Source organism: Marmota monax, unplaced genomic scaffold (assembly GCF_021218885.2).
Source record: "Marmota monax isolate L192 unplaced genomic scaffold, Marmota_monax_Labrador192_F-V1.1 WCK01_AAM20220418_F8-fsc00077, whole genome shotgun sequence".
Classification (NCBI taxonomy): domain Eukaryota; kingdom Metazoa; phylum Chordata; class Mammalia; order Rodentia; family Sciuridae; genus Marmota; species Marmota monax.
Window position 1 is genome coordinate 219,646 of NW_026694610.1, and position 26,167 is coordinate 245,812.

General features: G+C 33.6%; 1 protein-coding gene across 3 annotated transcripts in view; it reads left to right on the forward strand.

The window, feature by feature from the left end:
• Positions 1-26,167, forward strand: part of Rictor (RPTOR independent companion of MTOR complex 2) — a 116,819-nt gene that overhangs the window by 16,611 nt on the left and 74,041 nt on the right. For all 3 annotated transcript variants that reach the window (XM_046422228.2, XM_046422229.2, XM_058572057.1), the window contains one exon: positions 24,401-24,498. In XM_046422228.2, the coding sequence (XP_046278184.1) occupies positions 24,401-24,498 (98 nt within the window). The remainder of the gene's footprint in view (positions 1-24,400; positions 24,499-26,167) is intronic.

Sequence of the window (26,167 nt, forward strand, 5' to 3'; positions counted from 1 at the left end):
CTTAACCTCTTTCCTTGTCCTTATTCCACACATCAAATTTGCAACCAGATGGTAATGATTTTATCTTTGAAGTTCTTGTAAAAATCTGCTTTTCCACTTTCATTGGCATACCTTTGTCTAGGCCCTCATTACTTTGCTGAATGATTGCATGGCCTTCATAACTACTCTCCCTGTTTGAGTTCTATCCTTTCCCATTCTACTCTTTCTTCTGTACCCAATAGGTTTCCAAAAGATCAATCAATCATACCTTTTCCAGCTGGGTTGAACATCTTCTTTTGGAACATTATATGTTACCTTTTTTATAATATGCTGTAATTTGTTGACACGTCTGCCTTTCTCAATCATAGTTGACAGATATTGACCTCTGATAGTTTTATGTATTGATGATTCCGTGGTGGAAAAGATTGTATCTTTGCCCTTGAGAAGCTTATATTCTAGTAGGAGAACAGAGACTGTAACATGTGAACACAGAATGTTAGGTACTAATAATAGATATACTAAATATAAAATTGGGTATGGTGAAGGAGAATTTATTGATGGTTGTGTATGGGGGTTTCAGAGAAAACTTCTTTGAGGCTTAGTATTTAGTTTATACTGAATTAATGGGGAGGATTATGTGAAGATAATGGGGGACAAGTCTTCCAAGTCGAAGGAATAGCTAGTACAAATGCTTAGACATAGGACAGAATCAGTAAGGCTGGTACATGATAAATCAGAGGGAGAATGGTAAGAATATGAGATTATAAGAGAGGTAGACAAGTAATAGTTTGTAGAAAATGGTACAATTGTAGAGGGAAGTCATATGATCTGATTGAGCAAGATTGATCTGTGGAGAATACACTATAGCCCTTGGAGCAGGCTCTGCATGGCATGCATTACTAAATGAATATTAATTGAGTGGATAAATTAGTGAATTAATCCTGTCATTTTGGTCACAAGACAGGAGGAATTACTCATTTTGAATCATTTGAGACTCAAGTCTTGTCTTTCAAGACGAGAAAGCAGCAAAATCAACATTATAAAAATGATAGTTGTACTAATATTTCAATTTTAAGCTGTGTCTGTAACCTTATTACATTAGTATTTTTTGAATTATCAAAGAATGCCTGAACTATCATTTTAATGAAAATTCTTTTTCACTATGGATGGAAATGCTCTATTTGTTCATTCAGTTAATTAATGAGTACGTACTATAGAGTATTCTTCTAGGTCTTCTTAAATTTCAAGGTTTTGATTACAAGATAAGCTTATTCTTATAGAAGCTTCATTTAGTTGTATGTCATTGAAAAATGTATTATGAATGGATAGTTAAGCTACACTGACATATCAATAGGCTCAGGAAGTTGTTAGTGTTATATAATCTAGGAAAAAAAAGTGATTCTGTTTATTTAATCTACTTTGCTGCTGCTGCTGCTAGGTGCTTTCATTTAGATGTTGAAACCAGGGAAGACAAGTAACAGTTTGTATTACTTGGGAATATGGTAAACAAGGGAAAATAGAAGAATAGGTTAAGTTAGTGTTGCCTTTATTCTTTTTAGTTTTATTTTGAAAGAAAGCCCAGAACAAATCTTTCTTTTCATTCAATTGTAGCTGCCACTGTCCTTCCTCTTATTCAGCACCAGGATGTGTTAAGTATGAGTGTTTTGGAAATAGTATTTTTCTTGGAATTTAAGCAGAATGGCTTGTAAGTAAAGTTTTGGGGCAAATCCTTTACTTTCATTCCACAACATTTATTTATATATCATTTTGTACTTCTTCATAAAAGCAGTGTATAAGAAATGCTGCTGACCCATACTTTTGTTACTTGGAATTATTAGATATTTATTAAAATATTTAATTCAAATTTTCAAGCATAGAATTAGAGAAAGTAGTATAATGAGTTCTCATGTATCCTTTACTTCAGCTAATATAAACATATGTGGCAGCTTTATTTATTTATTTGTTTTAAAATATTTTTCATAACTATTTATTTATTGGTGCCGAGGATTGAACCCAGTACCCCAGCCCCTCAGTCATTTATCATTTCACTGCAAATACATTGGTATCTATCTGTAAGGGATAAGGACTTTTAAAATATATAACAGTAATGCCATTAACATAACTAAGTAAATTAACAGTAAATTCTTTATGTTACCTAATATATAGTCACTTTTCAAATTTTCCTGATTTTCTTACTGATATTTTGAGTTATGATTTGTACAAGATCATATATATTTTTATATTTTATGAATATATTTTTACATATATATGTGTAGTCTGTCTCAAATTTCTTTTCTCTTAGGTAATCTTTTTTTTTTTTGTCCATGTTAACAATTTTTTATGCTTTAGTCTTAAATATTTTGAATAAAATGTATTATGATGGTTATTTGTCTTGCTTTGGGATTAATTGGGCATCCTGATTCTATTTTAAGTCTTTGAATTATTCCAGAAAATTCTCAACACTTGTCTTTTTAAGTATTGTGTCTCCCCCAATTTCTCTTGTTATTCCTGTAGGAATTCTTATTAAATGTATGTTGGACATTCTCATCTATTCTTGCATTTTAAACTCTTTCATGTTTTCTCTCTCTCTCTCTCTCTCTCTCTCTCTCTCTCTCTCTCTCTCTGTTTCTCTTTTCTGGAAGGCTACATTCTGTAGAATATCTTTATGTGTATCTTTCAGTTCATCTCATCAATTCTTCCTTTAATTGTGTTTATTCTTTTTTATGCCCTTTTATTGAGTTATTTTAATTATATTATTTTTATTTTGAGAAGTTATCATTAGATCCTTTGAAAATCTTTATTTTTTTCATGTTCTCTCAAATCTTATCCTTTCAGTTATTTTTCTTTTAAGCCAGGTTTGCAAATTACTACTTGGAGATCTGAGTCACTGAATTTTTAGATAATGTTAATATTGAGATATGGTTATGCTTATTTGTTTAAGTATTGTCTGTGGCTGCTTTAGTGTTACAGTTGTGGAGCTAAGTGTTGAATTAGAGATTGTGCAGCCTCCAGAGCTTAAAATGATCCTCTGTGATCCTTTAATAGAACAAGTTTGCTAACTCCCCTGCTTGATTTAGATGTATACAAATATAATTATTATTTCATTGTTTATATGACAGTTCTAATACTTAAAGTCTTTTTATATTTTTTATTGTTTCTGCTTATAATGACTTATTTTATGGTTTCCTTGTGTGTTTTCTATTTTGGTTGTGCACTTACGTTTGTAAGGTTACTTAGGGTTAGGGTGGTTACCTGGTTGGGTGGGTGGTTTGTAGTGGGTGGTTGTTGGTTGAAATTGCTTCTGTCAGCTGCTTGGGAGCAGTGTAGAACAGGAACTATTTTAAACTAAAATTCTTACCTCCTCCCCTCCCCCCCCCCCCTTTTTTTCTTTTGATCAGGGCCTGGAGATCAAACCCAGGGCCTTTTGCTTGGTAGGCAAGAACTCTAACACAGAGCTACCCCCAGGCAGGCAGGCTGGCTATCTGTCTATCTATCTATCTATCTATCTATCTATCTATCTATCTATCTATCTTTACTATGTAAGAGTGCATTCATGTTCCAAAACCACATGCATTGGCTTTAGAATCTTAGGGAAGGCTCTTTTTGTTTGTTTTGTTAACCCAATTTACCCCATATTACTTTACTGTCTGCTTCTGGTAGATGAGTATTCTTCTAATTCATCCTTTTTCTTAGGATATAGTCTTTCCTAAAGTCTTCACCTTATGTACAATGGATTTCTTTTTTCAGTGGATTTTTTCTTATAGTGTCCCAAGGGTTAGCTCAGTCCTGTATTGCATTTAAGCTCTGGAAATAGAATTCTGTGTGGGCCTTCAGAATAGAGCTTCTGAAACTTCATTGTTGTTTTGGAGGTCCTCAAGACCAATCCCACGTTTGAGGATTCTCTAAGAAATACAAAGCAAATCCAGCAAAGAGAAAATATGCATGTGACAAAGTCTTGGGGAAACCAGGCACATGTTCCTAGTGGAGTTATACATGTTTAATTCCTTCCAGCAGTGAGTTATTACAGCAGGTGAAATGTCCACCAGAGAATCTGAGAGACTTGGTGGCAGAATTTTTATTGAAGACTTTCCAAGTAAGCAACCTCTGCTTGGTAGGCAGCAAAATTCCAAACTCACAGAAGGAAAGCAAGCATTCAACATAAATTGTATTATTTGTATGTTAACTATTTAGGCTCAGGATCCTCTCTTATCTATGGAACTTCTCCTACTTTGAATTCCCTTAAGACAGCAAGGGTCAACCTTATAGCCAGGCCTTCTTAAGGATAAGCACTTATGCCTGCTGAGTTTACTTTTTTCTGTGTAAATGAATCACCTAGATTTTGGTAATAGTCAGGTTGAGTAGGTATGGTAGGGCCCAAGATCCTGCATTTGTAATATGTTCTTAAGTGGTGTCCATGTTGGTTGTCCACAAATATTCTTTGGTAACCAGGTAGGTGTGCTGAGGGCCAGAAGACCTTTCCATTGTACTTTTACCCTAAATAGTCAGAGTTTTAAAATTTGAATTGGGTAGAAAAATTCTTTATTAAGGTTAAGTTCTTTGTGCTAATAAATAGTGTCATATGGTTAATTTCTTATTGAACTTTTTCAACTTAAATAAGGAGATCTAAACTTACACTTCAATATTGTACACATTTTTGTTTTTAAGAGAATGGAAAGAGTTAACAGATTGAGTGACTTTATAAAACAGAGCTTGGTACATTTCAACATTTTTATGTATTTTGTGTGAATATAAAACATTAATTTATTCAGTAAATACTTTTTGCACGGTTAGTGTTTACTAATAATTGCTTCTTAAGTAATAGTTTTGTTTCTGTGATGCTGGGGATCAAACCCAGGGCCTTAGGCATGCTTACACAAATGGTCTACCACTGAGCCACATTGCCAGCCTAGTTTGTTTTGTTTTTAAGATGAGATTGTTGCCTATGTTGCCTAGGCTGGTCTCAAACTGTTGGGTTCAAGATTTCCTGTGTCTTGGTCTCTTGAGTATCTAAGACAATAGGCAGGCATGAACCACACTCTGCTGTTTAGGTATTAGTAGGACAATGAAGTGGTGAACTAAAGTAGATTTTTAATGTAACAAGATAAATGTTGTAGTCAGGGTTTTCTAAAGAAACAGAAATAACAGGGTGGTGTGTATGTGTGTGTGTGTTTGTGTGTGTGTGTGTGTGTGTGTGTGTGTGTTTATAAAAAGGGGATTTATTAGATTGGCTTACACAACCAGAAGCTGGATAGTCCCACAGTGGCCATTGGAGGTTAGAGAGCTGGAGGAACCAGCTCAGTCCGAGAAACTAGAGCCTCAGAGCAAGAAGGATCAATGATGTCACCCCAGTCCTGATGGAAGGCTTGGTAACCTCCTGGAGAGTCACTGGTCAGAGTTTGCTTTAGAAAAGTGAAGGAGCTAGCATCTGATATCCTCTTGCAATCACAATACCATCTGCTTGCTGCTGCTTCCTTATTCTTCCAACTTTGTTCTCTCATTCAAGCCCCCAGTCTGGTGCACTGTGCTTTTAGGATGGGTCTCCACTTCTGTTTGCTGTCTCACATGCCAGTCATTCCTAGAAACACCCTTATTGAGATACCTAAGTATCTCTTAATCCACTCAAGTTGGTTAATTCAGATTAACCATCACAAATGTCCAACAATCATATAAATGAGTGCATAATTACAAACTGGTATGATTTGGAGTCATACTGCTCAGATAAAAATCTCATTGTTACTCCTGATATTTGTATGACTTTAGGCAGTGAACTAATGTGACTAAACTTCATTCTCAAGATGGGAACAGTATTAATCGTTCTTAATTTTACAGTGGATAATCAGGTTTTAAGAGGTTATTTATATAAAAATACTAGCGCAATATCGTAGGGTTTCTATTTATATTAGTAATTACAATTTTTGTGTCAGTGGGTTTTGTTTGTTTGCATTGTAACATTTGAAGATGATGTGGAATGATATTTCTTAGAATAGCTTCTCACTTCTTCAGCTCAAATGATCCAAAGGGATAACAATATAGTTGCATGACATTTTGGTCGTCTTTTAAACATGTTTCAAATTTGAGTATGCACAAGAATCACTGGGGTGCTTCCTTTAAATACACATTACTATGGACAATTTTCTAGGATACTTAACTCAGAGATTGATATTTTTTTGTCATAATCTATTTATTTTTAAGAACATAAGTTTGAAAACTGATGGTATGTATGTTTTGATGCATAATCAAAATAACTATTTTGTCCCATCATTTTAACATACAACAAGGTTTTGTTATTTGTTTTTGTTGTGTATGCAAGGTTTTGTTATTTGTTTTGGATGTGTATGCTTACTACTAAAGTAGGAATTTCCTTAAAATCTATATGTACCTGGTCTGTGATTTTCTGTCAGTACACAGAATCATTTTACCCAATCCAGAAATTTTGGATTTATTCTTGATTCTACTGTTTTTTTTTTTTTTCAATTTTCCAATCCATTATTGATGAAGTTTCTTGCTTTAGAGATTTTTATAGCTTTTATTTAAACTTGCCTTTCTCTTTTCCTATGCTCCTTTCTTGAAAGTTGTTTATAAAAGACAGAATTGCTTTTGTTATTCATATGTATAAATTTCTTCCTTAATAATTACACATTGCCCAAAGATGGTGAAGTTTCTGAGCATATTTTAGAAGGTCCTTAGCATATGGATTTGTTTTACCATTTTGAGGAAATATAGAATTTCTTGCTGTTCATTGAATTGAGAAAAGTACCATGTTTTTTCTTATATCCATGTCAATGTGTGTACTCCTCACATTTTATATGCCACAAGACTTATTTGTCAAGAATAACATCCAGCACTAAGTATGTCCAAATAATGTTTTTTCTCAACTATTTTTTTTCAATCTTTCTTTTAAACTATTGTTTATTGAGAACCTATCATGTGCCTGGCATTGTGCCAGAGGTTCTGGATGTATCTGTGAACAGACAGGTTTCTGTCATCACTTGTCTTATAGTCTGGTGAGGCATCATCAATATGCTATTTTTATTTTGTTACTTTATATTAGTATTATTACTATAGTAATATTATATTGTTATTATATATTGTTTATGTCCCTCATATTTCCCCAATTAATGTTGATATCCAGGGCTGAGACCATCTCCTATATTTAATATTGTTCCTCACCTAACAGAATAGTATATTGCACATGATGAGTCCTAAAATGTATGACTCAATAAAACAGGAATCAAATATACATGTAGGTATGAAAATCTATTTCTAGGGTTAGTATGATAGATAATAACTGTCCTTTATAGAGTATATTTATTTAAAAAAATTACATAAGTGGCTGTGTGTAACTCATAGTAGAGCACATTTCTAGCATCTGTGAAGACCTGGGTTTAATCCCCAGTACTACCACTCCCTCAAAAGAATTGGATGAGTAATAAAATTGGCAGGAAAAAAAAAGACCCTTGTTTTTTCCTATATTGATAATGTGACTGTAGCAATTTTCTTTATAAACTTGGGGAAGGAATAGTCCATCGTTTAAAGTTCAATTTTAAGTTATTTGTATTAGTTTAATTTATAATATGTTCAAAATAGTTTAATTAATTAAAATATATAGTCTCTTATTAAGATTATATATTCATACAGCTTTTAGTAGGTCTGTTAAAATGAATCATTAATTTTAGCTCACTTTCTTAATTTTTAGTATTCTATATCTAGATTATTCTTTGACAGCTGACAATCTGTAATAACATGCTCATAATAAAACAATTAAAGATGTGTTTTTTGTTGATAGAATTTAAAACAGTTATAATAGTGAGCTTTGAGATATTGTTTAATTTATCCAAAGGTACAAATGATAAACTTTCAACAGGTTCTTTTTTTATTCCATTGATATATATGCTTTCCCCCTTAAAATCATTCAAAATGAGCAATCTTTTGGAATCATAGAAAGGAAAATATATTCTCATGTAAACAGAAAGAGAAAAATGTAAAATACATACTCCAGAATTGATTGGGAGGAAAAGAGGTTTGAACCTGTGGGTCACTTGGATGACAATCTTAATGTTACAGATCCTGAGAAGTTGCCACTCCTCTTCCTACCACTGCAGTGGTATAATAGATGCAGATTCAAACCCTGATAAATCAGTTGTATGTACCATATCATAAGTGCTATATAGTATTATGAAGTATGTGTCATGGGAACTTGTAGATCAGAACACATCTAGTTTGAGCACTTATAAAATCCTTCTAAGGATTTTTGCCCAAGTTGGGTAGATAAACAAAGGCTATGCTAGGTTAAAGGGATCAAGTTCATCTTGCTGCTCATTTTGCCCTGCCTATATCTAAATCATTTCCTTATTCTTCTAAAACAGCCCTCTGAAAACATTGTTTTTATTTTACCTTCATCATTTCTTCTTTGATGCCCTTCTTTTCCTTATCAAAATTTGTTTCTGACCTATATTATTATCCTCTTTTAAAGATCTTCTTTTAACATTTCTTGCAAGGCCAGTCTACTGGCAACAACTTCAGTTTTTGCTGATGTATGTCTTTATTTCTGCTTTATTGTTGAAGGATAATTTTACAGGGTAAAGAATTCTGTGTCAGCTGCCCCTCTCCTTGGTCTATACCCAAAGGACTTAAAAACAGTGTACTACAGGGACACAGCCACATCAGTGTTTATAGCAGCACAGTTCACAATAGCTAAACTGTGGAACCAACCTAGATGTCCTTCAATGGATGAATGGATAAAAAAATGTGGCATATATACACATTGGAATATTACTCAGCAATAAAAGAGAATAAAATCATGGCATTTGCAGGTAAATGGATGGAGTTAGAGAAGATAATGTTAAGTGAAGTTAGCCAATCCCAAAAAACCAAATGCTGAATGTTTTCTTTGATATAATGAGGCTGATTCATAGTGGGATAGGGAGAGGGAGCATGGGAGGAATAGATGAGCTCTAGATAGGGAAGAGGAGTGGGAGGAGAAGGGAGGGGACATGGGGTAATTAATGATGGTGGAATGTGATGATCATTATTATCCAAAGTACATGTATGAAGACACGAGTTGGTGTGAATATACCATGTATAAAACCAGAGATATGAAAAATTGTGCTCTATATATGTAATAAGAATTGTAATGCATTCTGTTGTCATATTAATAAAAAAATTACATAAATTAAAAAAAGAATTGGAAAAAAAAAGAATTCTGGGTCAGCAGTTTTTCCTCTTTTTTTTTTTTTAAAGAGAGAGAATTTTTTTTTTAATATTTATTTTTTAGTTTTCGGCTGACACAACATCTTTATATGTGGTGCTGAGGATCGAACCTGGGCCGCACGCATGCCAGGCGAGCGCGCTACCGCTTGAGCCACATCCCCAGCCCAGCAGTTTTTCCTCTTAACACTTTTAAATATTCACTGCATTTTCTTTCTGTTTGCATGCTTTTTTTAGGATAAGAAAGATGTAATTCTTGCCCTTTTTTTCCTCTAGATAACGTGTTCTTTCCTCTGACTACTTTTTGGATTTTTTTCCCCTCACCTTGGATTTACTGTGTTTTGGAAATTATACAATTAGGTGTAGTTTTTTGGGCACTTGTTCACTTGGTGTTCCCTAAGCTGGATCCATGGTTTATGCTTGACATTAATTTTGAGGAAATTGTTAGTCATTGCTGTTTCAAGTGTTGCTTTTGTTCCTTTCTTTTCCTGGTATAGTAATTAGATTTATGTTACACTTTTTATTTTGTTTTGTGAACCTGGGGATTGAGCCTAGGAGTGCTTTCTACCACTGAGTTACACTCCCAGCCCTTTTTAGATTTTTTCTTTTGAGACAGAGTTTTGCTAAGTTAATAATTCTGGTCTTGAAATTTTTTCTGCCCCAGCCTACCAAGTAGCTGAAATTACAGGTATGCCCCACCATGCTCAGTTTATTATACTTTATGTGATTGTCACATAGACTTTGGATATTCTTTTCTGCTTCAGTCAGTCTTTGTTCTCTCTGCCTTTCAATTTGGGAGCAGCTGTGTCTAGTCTACTAATAAGTCTATCAAAGACATTATTATGTTACAGTATTTTTGGTTTATTTATTTTTATTTGTTTTGTGGGGGTACTAGGATTGAACTTAGGGGCACTTGACCACTGGGTCACATCCCCAGTTCTATTTTGTATTTTATTTAGAGACAGGGTCTCACTGAGTTGCTTAGTGCCTTGCTTTTGCAGATGCTGACTTTGAACTCGCCATCCTCCTACCTCAGCTTCCTGAGCTGCTGGGATTACAGGCATGAGCCACCACGCCTGTATATGTTACACTACTTTTGATCTCTAATATTTCTTTTTCTTTGTGGATGTATTGGGGATTGAACTCGGGCCCATACATGCTAGGCAGGCACTCTGCCACTGAGCTCTACATAGACCACTAGTATTTCTTCTTAGTAAATTCTTAGAATTTTCATCTCTTGGCTTACATTGCCCGTCTGTACTTGCATGCTACATGCCTTTTCCATTAGTGCCCTTAGTATATTAATCATAGTTGTTTTACATTCCCAGTTTGATATTTCCAGCAGTTTTGCCTATCTGGTTCTGCTGTTTGTTTTCTTATGTGCTCTTTTCAAACCATGTTTGTTTTTTTTTTTTCTTTTTAGTATGCCTTGAATTTATTTATTTCTTCCTTTCTTCCTCCCTTTCACCTCCTCTCCCCCATCTCTTTCTTGAACTTGGGGCCTTGTGCATCACAGGCAAGTGCTCTACCACTGAGCTGTATCTAGCCCTTTTAAAAAAATTTATTGTAGTTGAGACAGGCTCCCTCTAAGTTGCCATTGCTGACTTCAAACTCGCTCTTCTCTTGATTAGCCTCTTAAGCAGCTGAGATTACAGGTGTGCCCTATTAGGCCTAAGGGTTTTTGTTTGTTTGTTTGCTTGTTTTTTGACACATAGGCAAGGAATTGCTGTGAATAGGCCTTTAGTAATGCAATGGTAAGGGGCTGGAAAAGAGGCAGTATCCTATGGTCCTGTAATTAGGTGTCCATCTTTTAGTAAGTTTGTACCTTTGGATTATGAACTTCAAACATTTCTTAGGGGTTTTTGTTGTTGTTGTTTTCTTATTTTTCCCTTTGGTGAGGCAGGATGGCTATAGTAGGATGGAGTTAGATGTTTCCTTTTTCTCATGAAAGTCTAGAACTGGCTAGAGTTGGGGATTTCCCTTCTCCCATGTCACATGGGTTGTAATAAAACCCTGGCAGATTAGGCTGTCATTAAGCAGTTTCTCCTGAGGTCTGGCCTTGCTAAGAAGAACACTTTGACCTATTTGAAAATGGTTCATTTTCTACTCTCTCTGCTGGAAGCAAAAGAGGATTTGTCTTTAGTATTTACTCTGAGAATTGGTCAAGCTGCCAGAGGTAAAACTCTTAAAAGTGTGACAGCCCAACCCCCCCCCCCCCCCCAAACCTGGGTCCCCCTGGCATTTTTAATTCTGTTGTCTACACTGTTGTTCCAGCAGCCCATCAGTTGATGTTTTCATTCAACTTCAATTATTCCCACAATGGTTTTCATTCATGCATCTTTTGCTTTATTTAAGATGTAATTCTTTGTATTACTTTCTGATCTTAGTAGGTGATAGTTTGGGCATCTGATCTTTTGTCCTGTGCCTGTACTTCTGTTATGAATCCAAGAAAAGTTATTGATTTTTCAGTCTTTTGGGCTTTTTACTTGTTCTTAGAATAGTGTGATGACTTGCAGGCTCTCTACATATGAAACCAGGAACCATTTCCATGTTCAGTTTCCTCATAATCAGAAATATAACCCAATTAAACTGGTTTACTTGCAGTTATCATTGATTTATAGATTTTTTTGCTAATTCCCATTATTATATTTACATTTAAAATGTGAATGATTAAAGGGTTATTGCTACTACAGTGGTTGAAAGGAATTTTTTTTTTTGTATGTGAATTGCTCTACGTGATGGTTACACATGAATAAGTACATACAAATTACAAAGGGGGTAAATTTTGACATATGTAAAAGAAAAAGTGTTTTATTACTCTATCCAAAAACGGATTAGACTTTCCTGGAAAGTTTTTACTTTTATTAGAGATATTTTATCATAATCTAGAAGGCCTTCAAGATGCTATCATTGGGATAGATTCTTTCCCTACTAAAGTATATAACTCTTTGAAATAATAATTATTAGAATTCCAGAAATGCTAGTTTAAAGCAATGTCTCCTCAGCCTTTGCTCCTATGGATAAGGATAAGATATGTACTCTCATTGTCTGCTGGTGGAGGAGATGATTTTGCCCTTGGCTTTTATAAAGGTAATCCCAACTATATTAATATCCATATGTCTTTAGTCATTTATGTCTCTGTAGAGTAATCATAGATAATATTAAAGACATAATTACATTTCAGATTTATGTGGTTGTTTAATTTTGCTATAATAAATTATTGTACATATTCAACTTTTCTAGCATGTTATGTAGCATTTGTTCATGTGTACTCACAAATCATTCTACTTCTATTCCAGATTTCTCAGACTATTTCATAGAAAATTTTAAGGAAGGCAGAGTGATAAAAGTTAATCTCGCAATGGCTTGGAGACTGGGTGAAATGAAGGAAAGACACTGTAATCACTTGGGATTCATTTCGCCACTTTTGCCATAATTTATATGTGAGATAAAAGAGAAATTGAAATGTGGTAAAATGAAGGAGGAGAAGTCAGGGAATTTGGAAAGGGGTAAACAACTCAACTCTTTGGAAAACAGAAGATGGAATATTAGGAAGAAAAAAAAACTCAGATAACTTTTAAGGAGAAGTTTTCCCATAGGTAGAAAATGTCTTAAAGGACATGTATCCACTAAGAGTTTACAATTGCCTTTTTTTTTCCTGCCACATTAAGGCCTCTGTTGAAAAACTTGGTAAGTGATTTACTGTAAAACTGTTTTTGAACAATTATTGATAGAGATAATTAAGTGGAGATAGAATTAAAAACTTGCTTTATGATTCTGGTCAGTCTCTAGTCCTTCAAAAAAACATTAAAGATTTTAATGAGAAAGAGCTCATGAGTATATGAAACTTTGAGGAATGGAGATAATGGAAGAAACTAAAACTTATTTTTACTTAGGTCCCTGCTGCCTGGTATGCTGTATGTCACCCCTTCTCCATACATTCCTTTCATAAATTTTTTTTCTTCTTCCTGTCCTCTTGCTACTTTGCTTCATAAGCTTACTGGAAGCAATAAGACATCTTTTGTAGAATTAGTACGTAATCAGACATAACAGTTCCTGCTCAATAAAAAATAGTTAGGCTTCTTTCTTCTAGAATACTTTTAGCAGGAACAACCTAATCTTTCTTAAAAACAATTTATTCACTTACATATTTTATTCTTTAACATAGAAAAATAATTTTTGAAAGCCTATTATGTGGTGGAGGGTACTAGGCTCTTGGGATATAGTTATAAACAAAATGTTGTTCTTGCCCTCATGGAACTTAAAACCCTTAAAAAATCTTGGTTTATATTGTAAATGCTCACCTAGTTTCTAACTGTCTCATTTGGTTTATGTTATAAAGGTTCACCTAATTTTCTACTTTCTCATTTTTGGAGTGAAAACATTGGATATATAGGGCTAAACAGACATACACAGATAATGCTCTACTATATACCACATGTCACAAAATAATGAGAATTTAGGTAAGAAAAATGCAGATAAGGCACAACAATAAAAGAACTTAGAGATATCCCTGATGAATATGATGCAAAAATTCTCAATAAAATACTTGCAAATCAAATTTATCAGCACATTTTACAGAATTATACACCATGACTTGTTTGTTTTTATTCCAGGGATACAAGCAAGGAAGTTTCAACATATATAAATCAATAATCATAACACAGCACCCTAATAGAACCAAGGATGAAAATCACATGATTATCTTAGTAGATGCAGAAAAAGCCTTTGATGTGATTCTACATTTTTTCATGATAAAAGTCCTGAATAAATTTGATATAGAAGAATCATATCTCAACATCATAAAGGCTGTATATGATAAACCTAAAGCCAACATCACATTTAATAGGGAGAAACTTTAAATATTTCCTATAAGATCAGGAAAAAGACAAGGGTGTCCACTCTGACCACTCTCATTCAATATGATATTAGGTATTTTAGCCAGCGAAAATAGGAAGAGAAAGAATAAAAGGTATACAAATAAGAAAGAAGTTACATTATTCCTGTTTGCTGCTAATTCTATAAATACAAAATCCTAAAGATTCTACCAGAAGACTTTTAGAACTCATAAGCAAATTCAGTAAAGTAGCAGGATACAAAATTTACATAACTGTTTCTTTTCTATAGACCAATAATGAAATTTCTGAGAAAGAAATCTGGAAAGTAATATCATTCAAAATAGCAACCACATAAATAAATATAAATAAATAAATAATGCAATATCCAGGGATAAACTGAGTATGAGAGATCTCTACAATGAAAACTACAAAATGCTGAAGAAAGAAAATGAAGACACTAAAAGGTGGAAAGTTACTTTCCTTCATCATGGATTGGGCAGATCAATATTGCTAAAATGGCCATACTATGTATGGATATGCAACAAGTCCCATCATTATGTATAGTTATAATGCACCGATAAAAAATACGGAAAAAATAAGTAAAATGGCTATACTCCCCAAAGCAATCTACAGATTCAGTGCAATACCCATCATTATACCAAAAACATTCTTTACAGAACTCAAAAAAAAAATCCTAAAATTCTCATTGAATGACAACAGACTCTGAATGTGAATAAACAATGCAATCCTGAGAAAAAATGCTGATGGGATCACAACATCTTATTTTAAAACACACCACAGAACCATGGTAACAAAAACAAAAGCATTGGCCAAAACAATAGGCATGTAAACCAGTGGAGCAGAATAGATGATTCAAGTATAAAATCACACATCTGCAGCCAATTGATTTTTGACAAAGTTGCCAAAAACACACTGGAGAAAAGAAAGTTCTTCAACAGATCATTCTGGGAAAACTGGATATCCACATGTAGACAACTGAAACTAAACCCTTTCTTACCCTATACAAAAATCAACTCAAAATGGATCAAAGACCTAATGTAAGACCTGAAACTTTAAAATATTGGCCCAGTTATTGGACAGGACTCTACTAACTCAGGTAACAAAACCAATAATTGATAAATGGGATTATATCATATTAAAAAGCTTCAAAGCCAAAGAAACAGGGAAGTGAAGAGACGACCTATAGAACAGGAGAAAATCTGTGCCAACTACTTATGAACTTAAGAACTCAAAAACCTCAACACAAAAACAAGAAATACAATTTTAAAAATGGACAGATAAGATAGATACTTAGAAAACGAAGTAAACATGGCCAGAAAATATATGAAAAAAACCCAATATCTAGTCAAAACTACATTGACATTCCACCTCATCCCAGATAGAATGGCTGTTACCAAAAAATAACATTCTGTCAAGGACATGGAGAAAAAGGAACCCTTATACACTATTGGTAGGAATGCAAATTAGTGTAGTCGCTATGGAAAACAGTATGGAAGTTCCTCAAAGAATAAAAATAGAACTGCATCACTTCTGGGTATATATCTGAAGGTAATGAAGTCATCATACAGAAGAGACACCTGCATAACTATGTTTATTGTGGCATTTTTTACAAAAACCAAAATATAAAATCAGCTCAGATGCCTGTTGACTGATGAATGTAATAAATAAAATGTGATAGATACACACATTGGATTATTATTCACCCATAAAAAGAATGATATCTTGTCATTTGTAGGAAAATGGATGGAGCTGGAGATCATCATGCTAACAGAATACGTCAGTCAGATACAGAAAGACAAGTATCACATGTTTTTTCTAATGTGGAAACTTAAAAAAAAATATAACAATGATCTGAAAGTAGAGGAGGGACTATTAGGAACAGAAAAGGGGAAGAGAGGAGAGGGCAAGAAGGTAGAAGGTAGGATGGACATGATCAATACATGCATAATATATGAATATATTGGGCATGTTAACAGTGAACTCCATTAATTCATACAATTAATACATATCAGTAAAAACAAGTAAGTAAAGGGTACATAAATGGTGGAATAAAGGATTAAGAATTGAGAGGTCTTAGAAGTGACCGTGAGGTATTGGGGATTATGTTCTAAGAATACTTAGGACAACATCATAGCATGTTCACTAACCATGTTTGGCATCATTAAATGTATATAAATTATTTATATACTTGTTTTTCGAAGTATCATATCTGTAAGAGCATGACCTAAAAAATAAGTTTACTTAGGGCTATGTTTGAGAATTTATTGTTTAACAACAATTTTAGAATTGTGTATATCATTGTTTTATTTAAGCAAAATAAAGTCTAACTACCTATCAAAAGATTTTATGTCATTCACATGATTTTATGTCATATATAAGAGAGGGTCATAATTTCTTAATGATTATGTAGTACTTTATGGTTAGACTCATTCTATATGGAATATCTAGTTTGATCATTAATATATCTCTGAGATAATTATTGTTTTTCCTTTAAAAATGAGAAAATCTTGGATTAAGAAAGTAGTGCATAAAAATCATCCCATAATAAAAAAGTCATTAATTTAAACAAAAGTGAGTTAAGCATTTGCTTGGTCTGACCATATAACTTTCACATGATTGATCCATAAATATTGTTCTTGCTAAACAAAAACTTTCAATTATAGTTACTATTTATTGAGTAGCTGTTATAGGTTAGGCACTGGGTAAATTACATTTTATATTTTGCTATAGTATTTTTAAGGGAGCTACATATTTTTAATGTATAGATATGAGAAAATGAATGCCTGTGAAGTTAAGTGATTTAGTTGAGACTATGTGGTTTGCAAATGAAGAAACTAGATTTAAATGCAGTTCTTTTTTATTCCAAAATTCTTGTTCTTTCTATTACTCCCACATAGCATCTGTATGCCAGCAGTTTTTTATTACTAATTTACTGTATTTGAACTCAAGTTTATTTAAAAATAAATTTTCATTGTATATTGATGGATAGGTAAAGATATTAACAGTATAGTTAATTGCAAGTTATAATGTATGACATGGAAGTCATATTAAAATTAAATGTTTATATACATACACGTGTGTGTGGTGTTTTTGTGTGTGTGTATGAAAGAGAGAGAGAATAAGTACACATACACAGAAACTTGAACAGGAAATGAATGTACAGATGAATTAATATGGTTTATTTATGATAGTTTTAGCCTGATAGTTTTCTGTATGTATTTCTATATCTCTGTATGTATGCATATATATTATTAAAAATAAAAAAAATAATTTATTTTTGGTGTTGCTTGTACAGGTTGAATATTTCTAATCCAAAAATCTGAAATATTCCAAAATCTGAAATTTTCAATCATCATCACACCACAAGTGGAAAATTACACATCTGACCTCATGTCATAGGTCCTTGTCAAAATGCAATTGCATTAAAAATGTATAAAATTATCTTCAGGCTATGGGAATAAGGTCTATATGAAACATAAGTGAATTTCACGTTTACACTTGTATCCCATCTCCAAGATATCTCTTTAAATGTATGCAAATATTCCACACCCTCCACCACCAAAATCTGAAAATCAAAGCACTTATGGTACCAAGCTTTTTTTAAAATTTATCTTTTTATTCTAAGTTGTTATATACGACCGCAGAATACATTACAATTTGGTACCAAGCATTTTGAATAAGGAATTCTCAACCTGTAGTATTTATGGATATAGGAAGAGCTTTATGGTTATAATGCTAACTTTTTGTTGAGCTATAATTAAAATAAAATGTACATGTTTTAAGTTTATATTTAAGTATGCATTTGATACTTAAATATACCATGTCAACACTACCTCTAAACAAAATAATATTTTCATCCCTTTCTCTAAAACCTTCTACCTATTTATAATTGATTACTGATCACCCAGCAATCAGTGTCTGATTTCTATTATCATAGATTAGTTTTGCCTGTATTAGAATTACATGTAAATTAAATGAAAAATATGTACCCCTTTTGTCTGGCTTCTTTTTTTTTTTTTGACATTTTTGGAGATTGATCCATATTGTATCAGTATGTTTTTTCTTATTGATTGGTACTTTGATATGTATGTGTAATATACGTTGTGTATCCACACTTCTGTTAATGGATATTTCAGTTTTTTCATGTTTGGGGCTATTATGAATTAAGCTATTATAAATATTGTATGAGTGTATTTTTGGACATATATTTCTGATAATTAAATAGCTGGATCATAATTTAGATAGCCTGTGTGTTGCCAACAGCTCTGTACAGTGGTTCTAATATTTTATACACCTCCAATAGTGTGGACAACTTCTAGTTGCCCCACATCCTCTTTAACATTTGGAGGTGTTTGTATTTTTGATATTAATCATTCTTACAGATGGTACCTTGGTGGTTTTAATTTTACATTTCTCATTATATTTTTGATTAGTTTTTATTAATGACATTAGGTATATTTTCTCATAACATATCCTGGGCACATTTACCTAATTTTGTATTTGTATCTTTTCTGTTCAAATATTTTGACCATTTTTAACTAAGTTAAAATTGTAATGTTGATGTATAGACAACTTATATGTATTCTTTATTAAAGTCTTGTCAGATATATGTACTGCTAATGGTTTCCTCCCAATTTTGTGGATTGTATTCTCTTTCTTTTTTAGTTTTGTTTTGTACTAGGGTTTGAACCCAGAGATACTCTACCATTGAACTATATCCCTAATTCATTTATCTATCTATCTAACTATCTATCTATCTATTTGAGACAGGGTCTTGGGAAGTTCCTGAGGCTGACCTCGAACACTTGTGATCTTCCTGCCTCAGCTTTCTGTGTTGCTAGAATTACAGGCATGTGCCACTACTCCTGGCTTAGATTCATTTTCTTAATAGTTTTAAATAGCAAAAAATTTCACTTTGATTATACCAAATACAGATGTTCCTTGATTTATGCTGAGATTATGTCCCGATAAACCTGTCATAAGATGAAAATGTCATACGTCAGTGTGCACTTAAGTCTGGAGATACAGCTGCTCATTGATAGCATTCTTGCCTATGATGCTTACATCCCAGGTTTGATCCCTAGTAAAAGAGGGAAAGAAGAGCCGGGCACGGTGGTATACTCCTATAATTCCAGCAGATCAGGAGGCTGAAGCAGGAGGCTGGTGAGTTCAAAGCCAGCCTCAGCAAAAGCAGGGCACTAAGCAACTCAGTGAGACCCTGTCTCTAAGTAAAATACAGAATAGGGCTGGGGATGTGGCTCAGTGGTCAAGTCCCCTGAGGTCAATCCCTAGTACCCACCCCCACCCCCCAAAAAAGAAGTAAACAAGAACAACAGCAAAAGAAGGAACAATTAAAAAAAAAACAACAACAACAACAAAGAAGCATTTAATACACGTAACTTACCAAACATTATAGCTTAGCAAGTAATACTGTATGGAGAATGAGCTATTTATTCTGTTTGGGTAGCTGACTAGAAGCTGTAGCTTCCTATCACTGCTGCCCAGTATTGTTATCATAGTGTATATCACTAGCCCAGAGAAAGATTAAAATTTGAAGTGTGGTTTCTACTGAGTATGTGTAGCTTTCACACCATGATTAAGTTGAAAAGTTGTAAGTTGAACATGTAATCTCAATAGAAATACACCTGGCATAAGTAGACATAGAAACAACCATAAATGACTTTTGGTACATGTACCACTTGATAGTGGGAGCTTGAGCATGTGAGTTTTAGAGTAGATGATAACGAGTGTTTGCACATATTAGAAGTTTATGGAGAGGATTAGATAACCTTTTAATATAGTTAATTTTAGATGTAGTTATTTTTGATACGTATTTAGTAAAAGAACTAAGAATTGTAATTGTACTAGTCAGGGTTCTTCAAAGAAACAAAACCAATAGGATATATGTAGAGAGATTTGAGATGAGATTTATTAGGGTGATTGTCTCAAATAATTATGGAAGAAGACCCATGGCAGAATGAATATAAGCTGGCGGTGCAGGGATAGCATGGCTCCCGGGGTGGGTGGGGGTGGCGCTGATATATGTTCTGGAGTCCAAAAGCTGAAGAGCCTGGTTTTTTTAATGTTCTACAGCAGGAAAAAGAGTGTATCCCAGCTCCAGGAAAGAGATCAATTCACCTTTCCTCTGTTTTTGTTCTGTCCCTGTCCAACTGGATATTGCTAGCCCACACTGAAGGGCAAATCTTCCCTACTTAGTATACTCTAACTCACCTGCCAGTCTTCTATGGAAACATCTTCACATCCACATTCCAAAATAATCATTTACCAGTTCTCTAGGCATTTCTTAATCCAGTCAAATGGACACATAAAAGTAGCTGTCACAGGAGTTGTTAATATTTTCTTTTAACTTTTTTTCCCCAAACTCTTTTTTTACCAAAGAATTACTCTTATATTTAGAAGCATTCTAGAAAATAAACTTCAACATAAATATATAAGACTTTTGGTGATGCTAATATATAATATTCTATTCTGTACTATATACATGCCATGCAGAACATGATTTGTGTGTAGTACATACTATAAAGTATATAAATATATATTTGAATTATTTTAAATTGCTTCTTCCCCTTTTACTTACAAAAGCAATGTAGATGTGCAGTTAATTTCAATCTATTCATGGCCATGGAATCTGAATTAAGTTTTTTTCAGTCATTTTTTTCGATGTATTTCTCATGTTCATTTAGAGAGCCTAGAAAATATAACCATCTAAGGAATGAAAATGTATCACTGATTTTTAACCACCTAGAATTAACTTCTTTGTAAATATTCTTGTTTATATCTAAACCCTTCAATTGCTCAGAGGTAATTAACTGTGTCACTATTCAGCACTGCTTATGGTTATAACTGTGTTCAGTTCAAAAAACAAGACAAAATACTGTCAAGAAAATATATTTCTTGACATTATGGTTTCTCTTCAAAATCTGCATTTTTTAACCATATACAGTAGTTAATATGTGAAAGTAATGATACAACATTATTTTTTTAACTGTTCTACTAAAAAACACCAAAATGTTCAGTGTCACAATCAGTAGACAACTCCTAGATAGAAAGATAAGAATCACATCAAAGATGATTTAAATTGATTGTATTTAACTCTACCATTCCAGATATGAAGTCTCTGGATATTTAGAGTTGACTGCAGTTATTTCATTATCTCCAGAGGAGTTAATCAGCAACACACATAGGATTTATGAGCTACATGATAAGAGGAAAAGAACCACTATAATTTTAGAAGTTCATTTATATTTTGCTTCCTTGCATTTGAGTGGCTGGCCATCTTAGCCAACTCCCTACAAGTCTTTTCATTTTCCCTTTTCTCCCTCCTTCAACCATGAGTTTCTCAGTTTAAAAGCTTCAGAGACTGTCATTCAATTAGGTTACTTCCCATAGGCTTTATGCTTCTCATATAGCACTATTATCAGTAGACAGTTTTGTAGAAGCTGAGTTGGAAACACGAAGTGCGTATATGAAGAAATAAAGACAGGTAAATCTCTCCTTACATTTCTTTTTGCTACTCCACCATCTGTTTTTCCTATTTCCCATATAATAGTCTCACTGATTTTAGCTTAATCACTTTCTGATATAAGTTTTGACTGTTTAGATAAGGATTTGCTCTATGTCTGTTTTGTTGAAAGACTGCAGTGGACCAGATGTATCCCTACAAAATTAATACTTGAAATCCTAACCCTCCAGTGTGTTGATATTAGGAGGTTGTGCCTTTGGGAGATAATTATATCATGAAAGTGGAACCCTCACAAATAGAGTAATGCCTCTATAAAAATTTGGGACCTCAGAGAGCTCTCTCACTACTGTGAGCACTTGACACATTGACAAGTCTCCAACCTAGATGGCATCACCAGAACTTCACCAACCTGATTCCCTGATCTAGACTTGAAGTTTCCAAAACTGTGAGAAATAAGTTTCAGTTGTTTATAAGACATTCAGTCTGTGGTACTTTCTTTATAGCATCCTCGACTAATAGCTACATTCATTCATTTATGTGTTTTCTACACTTGCTTTTTGGTGCAACAGCAGTCAGATAGTTGCAGCAGAGACCTTATGACCTGCAGTATTTGAAATATTTTTGATCTGGCCCTTTACAGAAAAAGTTTGCCAACTCACGATTTAACAAGTAAAAGAGAAACTAGAAATTTCTCATTTCATTATAGTAGAACTTTAACATGCTATTTCATGTTAAAATTCCTCATAGCAACATTGTAGTACATGAATGTTAGTATTTCATATGTCTAAAATGTATTTAATGATGTTTTACATTGGTTTGGGAAGTAACATAGCATTTGGGGGAAACATGTTCTATCTTTCAGAAACTATGTTATAAAGAAGCTTTGAAATCCATTATTTGGGTTTCTTGGTAATTAATTATTTAAAGAAGAAGGTGGTGAGGAAAGTAGAAGAGTTGTTTCATTTTGATTGGTGTTGACAATGATAACATCTTAATTTGACAAACGTTTGACCTGATGTTGGTTTGTCAAGATCCGTCAGTTTTGAAATAGTGTGCATAGGTTTTATATTGTTGTCAGTTTTCTTTGTTTTATGTGAAATGCATTAAAGAGAGATCTGTCTTATTCATTGATGTATTCTTAGTACCTAAAGTAGTACCTTGTCATAACAGGCATTCAGTTAATACTTGTGGAATGAATGGACTCAGATATAATATTTCATTTTTGTAACAAGTTTATGATTTTATAAAAGGGTCTGTGATCATTTTGTATCCAGAAAATAGGCAGTATTTGTGAGGAATATATCTCCTCTTAACTATTAGTTCTGTGAGAGCATTAGAAATGAGTAACCATATTATCAGTTTAGTAAAAGGTTTTGTTTGCTGCTCGACAGTGTTGTATGTGAAATGTTTAGGTTATATATGTCTACTAGATGAGTTGCACACTGCCTTTAATGACTCTTTTTGTTGGTACCAGGGATTAAACCACTGAGTCACATGCCCAGCCATTTTTTATTTTTTATTTTGAAATGGGGTCTTGTAAGTTGCTTAGGGCCTTGCTAAGGCTAGATTTGAAGTTGTGATCCTCTTGCCTCAGCCTCCAAAGCCTCTGGGATTACAGGCATATGCCACCGTGCCTGGCTCTTTAATGATTCTTAATCTTGCCTTTGCAAACTACCATAGGTCTTAAATTACCTTAAGCGTTGTTTTAAAATCTTATCAACTTCTCAAATATAATTGAATTATTTAACATCATTGGCTTAATAATTTTCTCCCTCAATTTTTTAAACAGATAAAATTTATATCAAAATGGTATTACAAAATACTAACATTTACCTGTTCATGATCTCTTATAATTGTATTTAATGGAATCTGTTCTCATTCAATGATAGGCTTTCATTCTACTTTTTGCTTCTTAACATACCTGGTAATTTTCAGATGAACGCTAAACATTATAAAGTTAGTCTTTAACATTTTTTGTTCTTATTGTTCTTAAAAATCTTTAAGCTTTGGTCCTAAATACAGTTTAGTTATTTGCAAGCAGTTGGATTCTTTACTATTTTACTTTTTAAGATTTGGTAGGTGGAATCAAAGAAATATTTAGTCTAATTGTTCTGCACTGAGTCAAGTCTTCTCTAAATACTCATTTAATGCCCCATGAGGTTTTCAATCTGGCTGTAAGAGTTATTATTTCTTGACCTAAGTGATTACTCAGTTTTTTTCCCTTTTAATTCTTTTGAGTTATTCTTTCCTAGCCTTGGGTAATTTCCTCACAAGTATCAGTGACCATTCTACTGAATACTCACAGGGCTCCTTGCTAGATCGCCAGAGTTTTCTTTATAGACAGTGCTTTTTTCCTCCAGTAATTCTTGTTCTGAAACTCTTAGCTCTGTTTCTTTAACTTAAGAGAGTTTGCTTAGTTTTTCCTCTTGGTACAAAGGCCTGGAAACTCTCTTAAGGCAGTGAGCTGATGTAGTTGTAGGGCACACATATGTTTCTGTCATTATTTTTGGAAATCATTTATCTGGGCTGCTTGATGGCTAATGTCTTTTGATTGATCCAAACAGAACAGCATATTTGGTCCCTTTTGCCACATAGTAGCAAGAAAGACTACTGTGTTGAGATTTATGATTTTTTGGTTGCATAATTCCAGGTGATATACAGAATTGGACATTAGGTAAGAGCAGAATAGAAATGTGAAGGTAATTGATGTCATGTTGGGGATTCAACGCAGGGTCTTACACATGCTATGGTATTTCAAGTCTATTAAGTGAATTTATTTTGAGCAAACTTTGTGAAGTTTTAATACTGCATGTCTTGATGTTTGATGAGGAAAATATTTATAAAATTATGTTAAATTGTCCTTTTTTTCTAGAACCTTCTGATAACTTAAGGGAAATACTCCAAAATGTGGCCAAATTGCAAGGAGTATCAAATATGAGAAAGCTAGGCCATCTGAATAACTTTACTAAGGTAAGTAACTTGAATCTTTATTATTACCATATAAAATTGTTTGTTTCTTACCATCCTAGTACTAGATGTTTCCTAATCATCATTAAAAAGTTCTTGTATATTCACTTAATGTTAGTGTTTTTCTCCATTTCTTCTCATGGATTTTTTTCGTGTGGTTTTTGTTTTGAGATGGGGTTTCACTATGTCGTTTCAATTGGTGTTGAGCTCCAGGGCTCAAGTGATCTCCTACCTCAGGCTCCTGAGTTGCTGGGACTCTTAAGTACACCTCACCACACCTGGATGTCATGTATTTTTTAATTATAAAATGTATTTTAATAATAAAAATTTATCCTTGATATAAAAAATATTGTTCAGAAAAAAAAAATGACTACTAAGTCTACAATCCAGTTCCCGCCCCAATCTTGCACCCAGTATTGGGGATTGCAGGGACACTTTACCACTGAGCTACATTCCCCAGTCCTTTTAATTTTTTAATTTTGAGACAGACCCAGACTGGGCCTCAAATTTGTGATGCTGATTCTCCTGCCTCAGCCTCCTAAGTAGCTGGGATTACAGGTGTTCACCCCTATACCCAGCTCCCTTTTCCCTTTTTATTCTCTCAATTTCTTTTTAACTCATTTCATTTTCTCTCTCCCCTTCTTCACCATTCTCTATCCCATTTCTCTTTCTTCTCTGACTGCTCCCTCCTTTCTCAGTTTTCTTTCTTTTTACCTTAGTGCATTGTGCCACTTTATGTTTTGTTTGGTTGTTTGCAGTGTTGGGGATTCAACCCAGGGTCTTGCACATGCTAGGCAAGTTCTCTATCACTGAGCCACTGTAGAGAATACAGTGATTTCTATAACGAAGGCACTACACATTTGTGTATTCGTACTTTTTTTTTAACAAAATAATTTTCATATTTTCCTTTGGCTGTGATGCCAGTTAGTAGCATTTATGATCTTAAATCATCTATGGATTTAACAGTCAGATAGCCAACCTTATTAGTAATTGTCTACACTAAAAGGGACTATACCCTGAGATGAGGTCAGAGAGGCTGTCCCATGAATAACATTTGTGAACTTTAGACTAGATTAAAATTTCTTTGGGCTGCTTAATGATGTAATGGGAAAAGCATGAGCATTAGATCAAACAGATGGAGACTTGCAGCCCATCTCTGACTAACTAGCAAGGCAAATCATGGGATGATTTCTTTACTTAGAGATGTTTTGTCTTTAGAGTTGAAGTCTTTGTGTAGTGCCTGACACGCAAGATATGCTTCATAGCAATGTATTTCAACCTGCAGTTTGTTTTTTTGTTTTGTTTTGTACTTTTTGCCACTTCTCTTGTTTTTTTAGTGAACTCAAAGAAAGTAAGGCTGTTTAATAGTTTGAGTTGCAGATTGATAAGATGTTAGAGTAAATCAGGGTTATCTTTAATGTCAGTACTTTTGACATATTGGGCCAGATAATTATTTGTTTGGGGAAGTTGTTCTTGTATTGTAGGGTGTTTAGCAGTATCCCTGGCCTGATATCCTGCTATTATATATATATTCTGTATACCAGTAGTTCCTTCCTCAACACATACATACCAGTTGTAGTAAACAAAAACACCTCTAGGTGTTGTCAAATGTTCCCTAGGGGACAGAATTTCCCCTAGTTAAGAACCATGCTGTAAATAAATGTCTATAGAT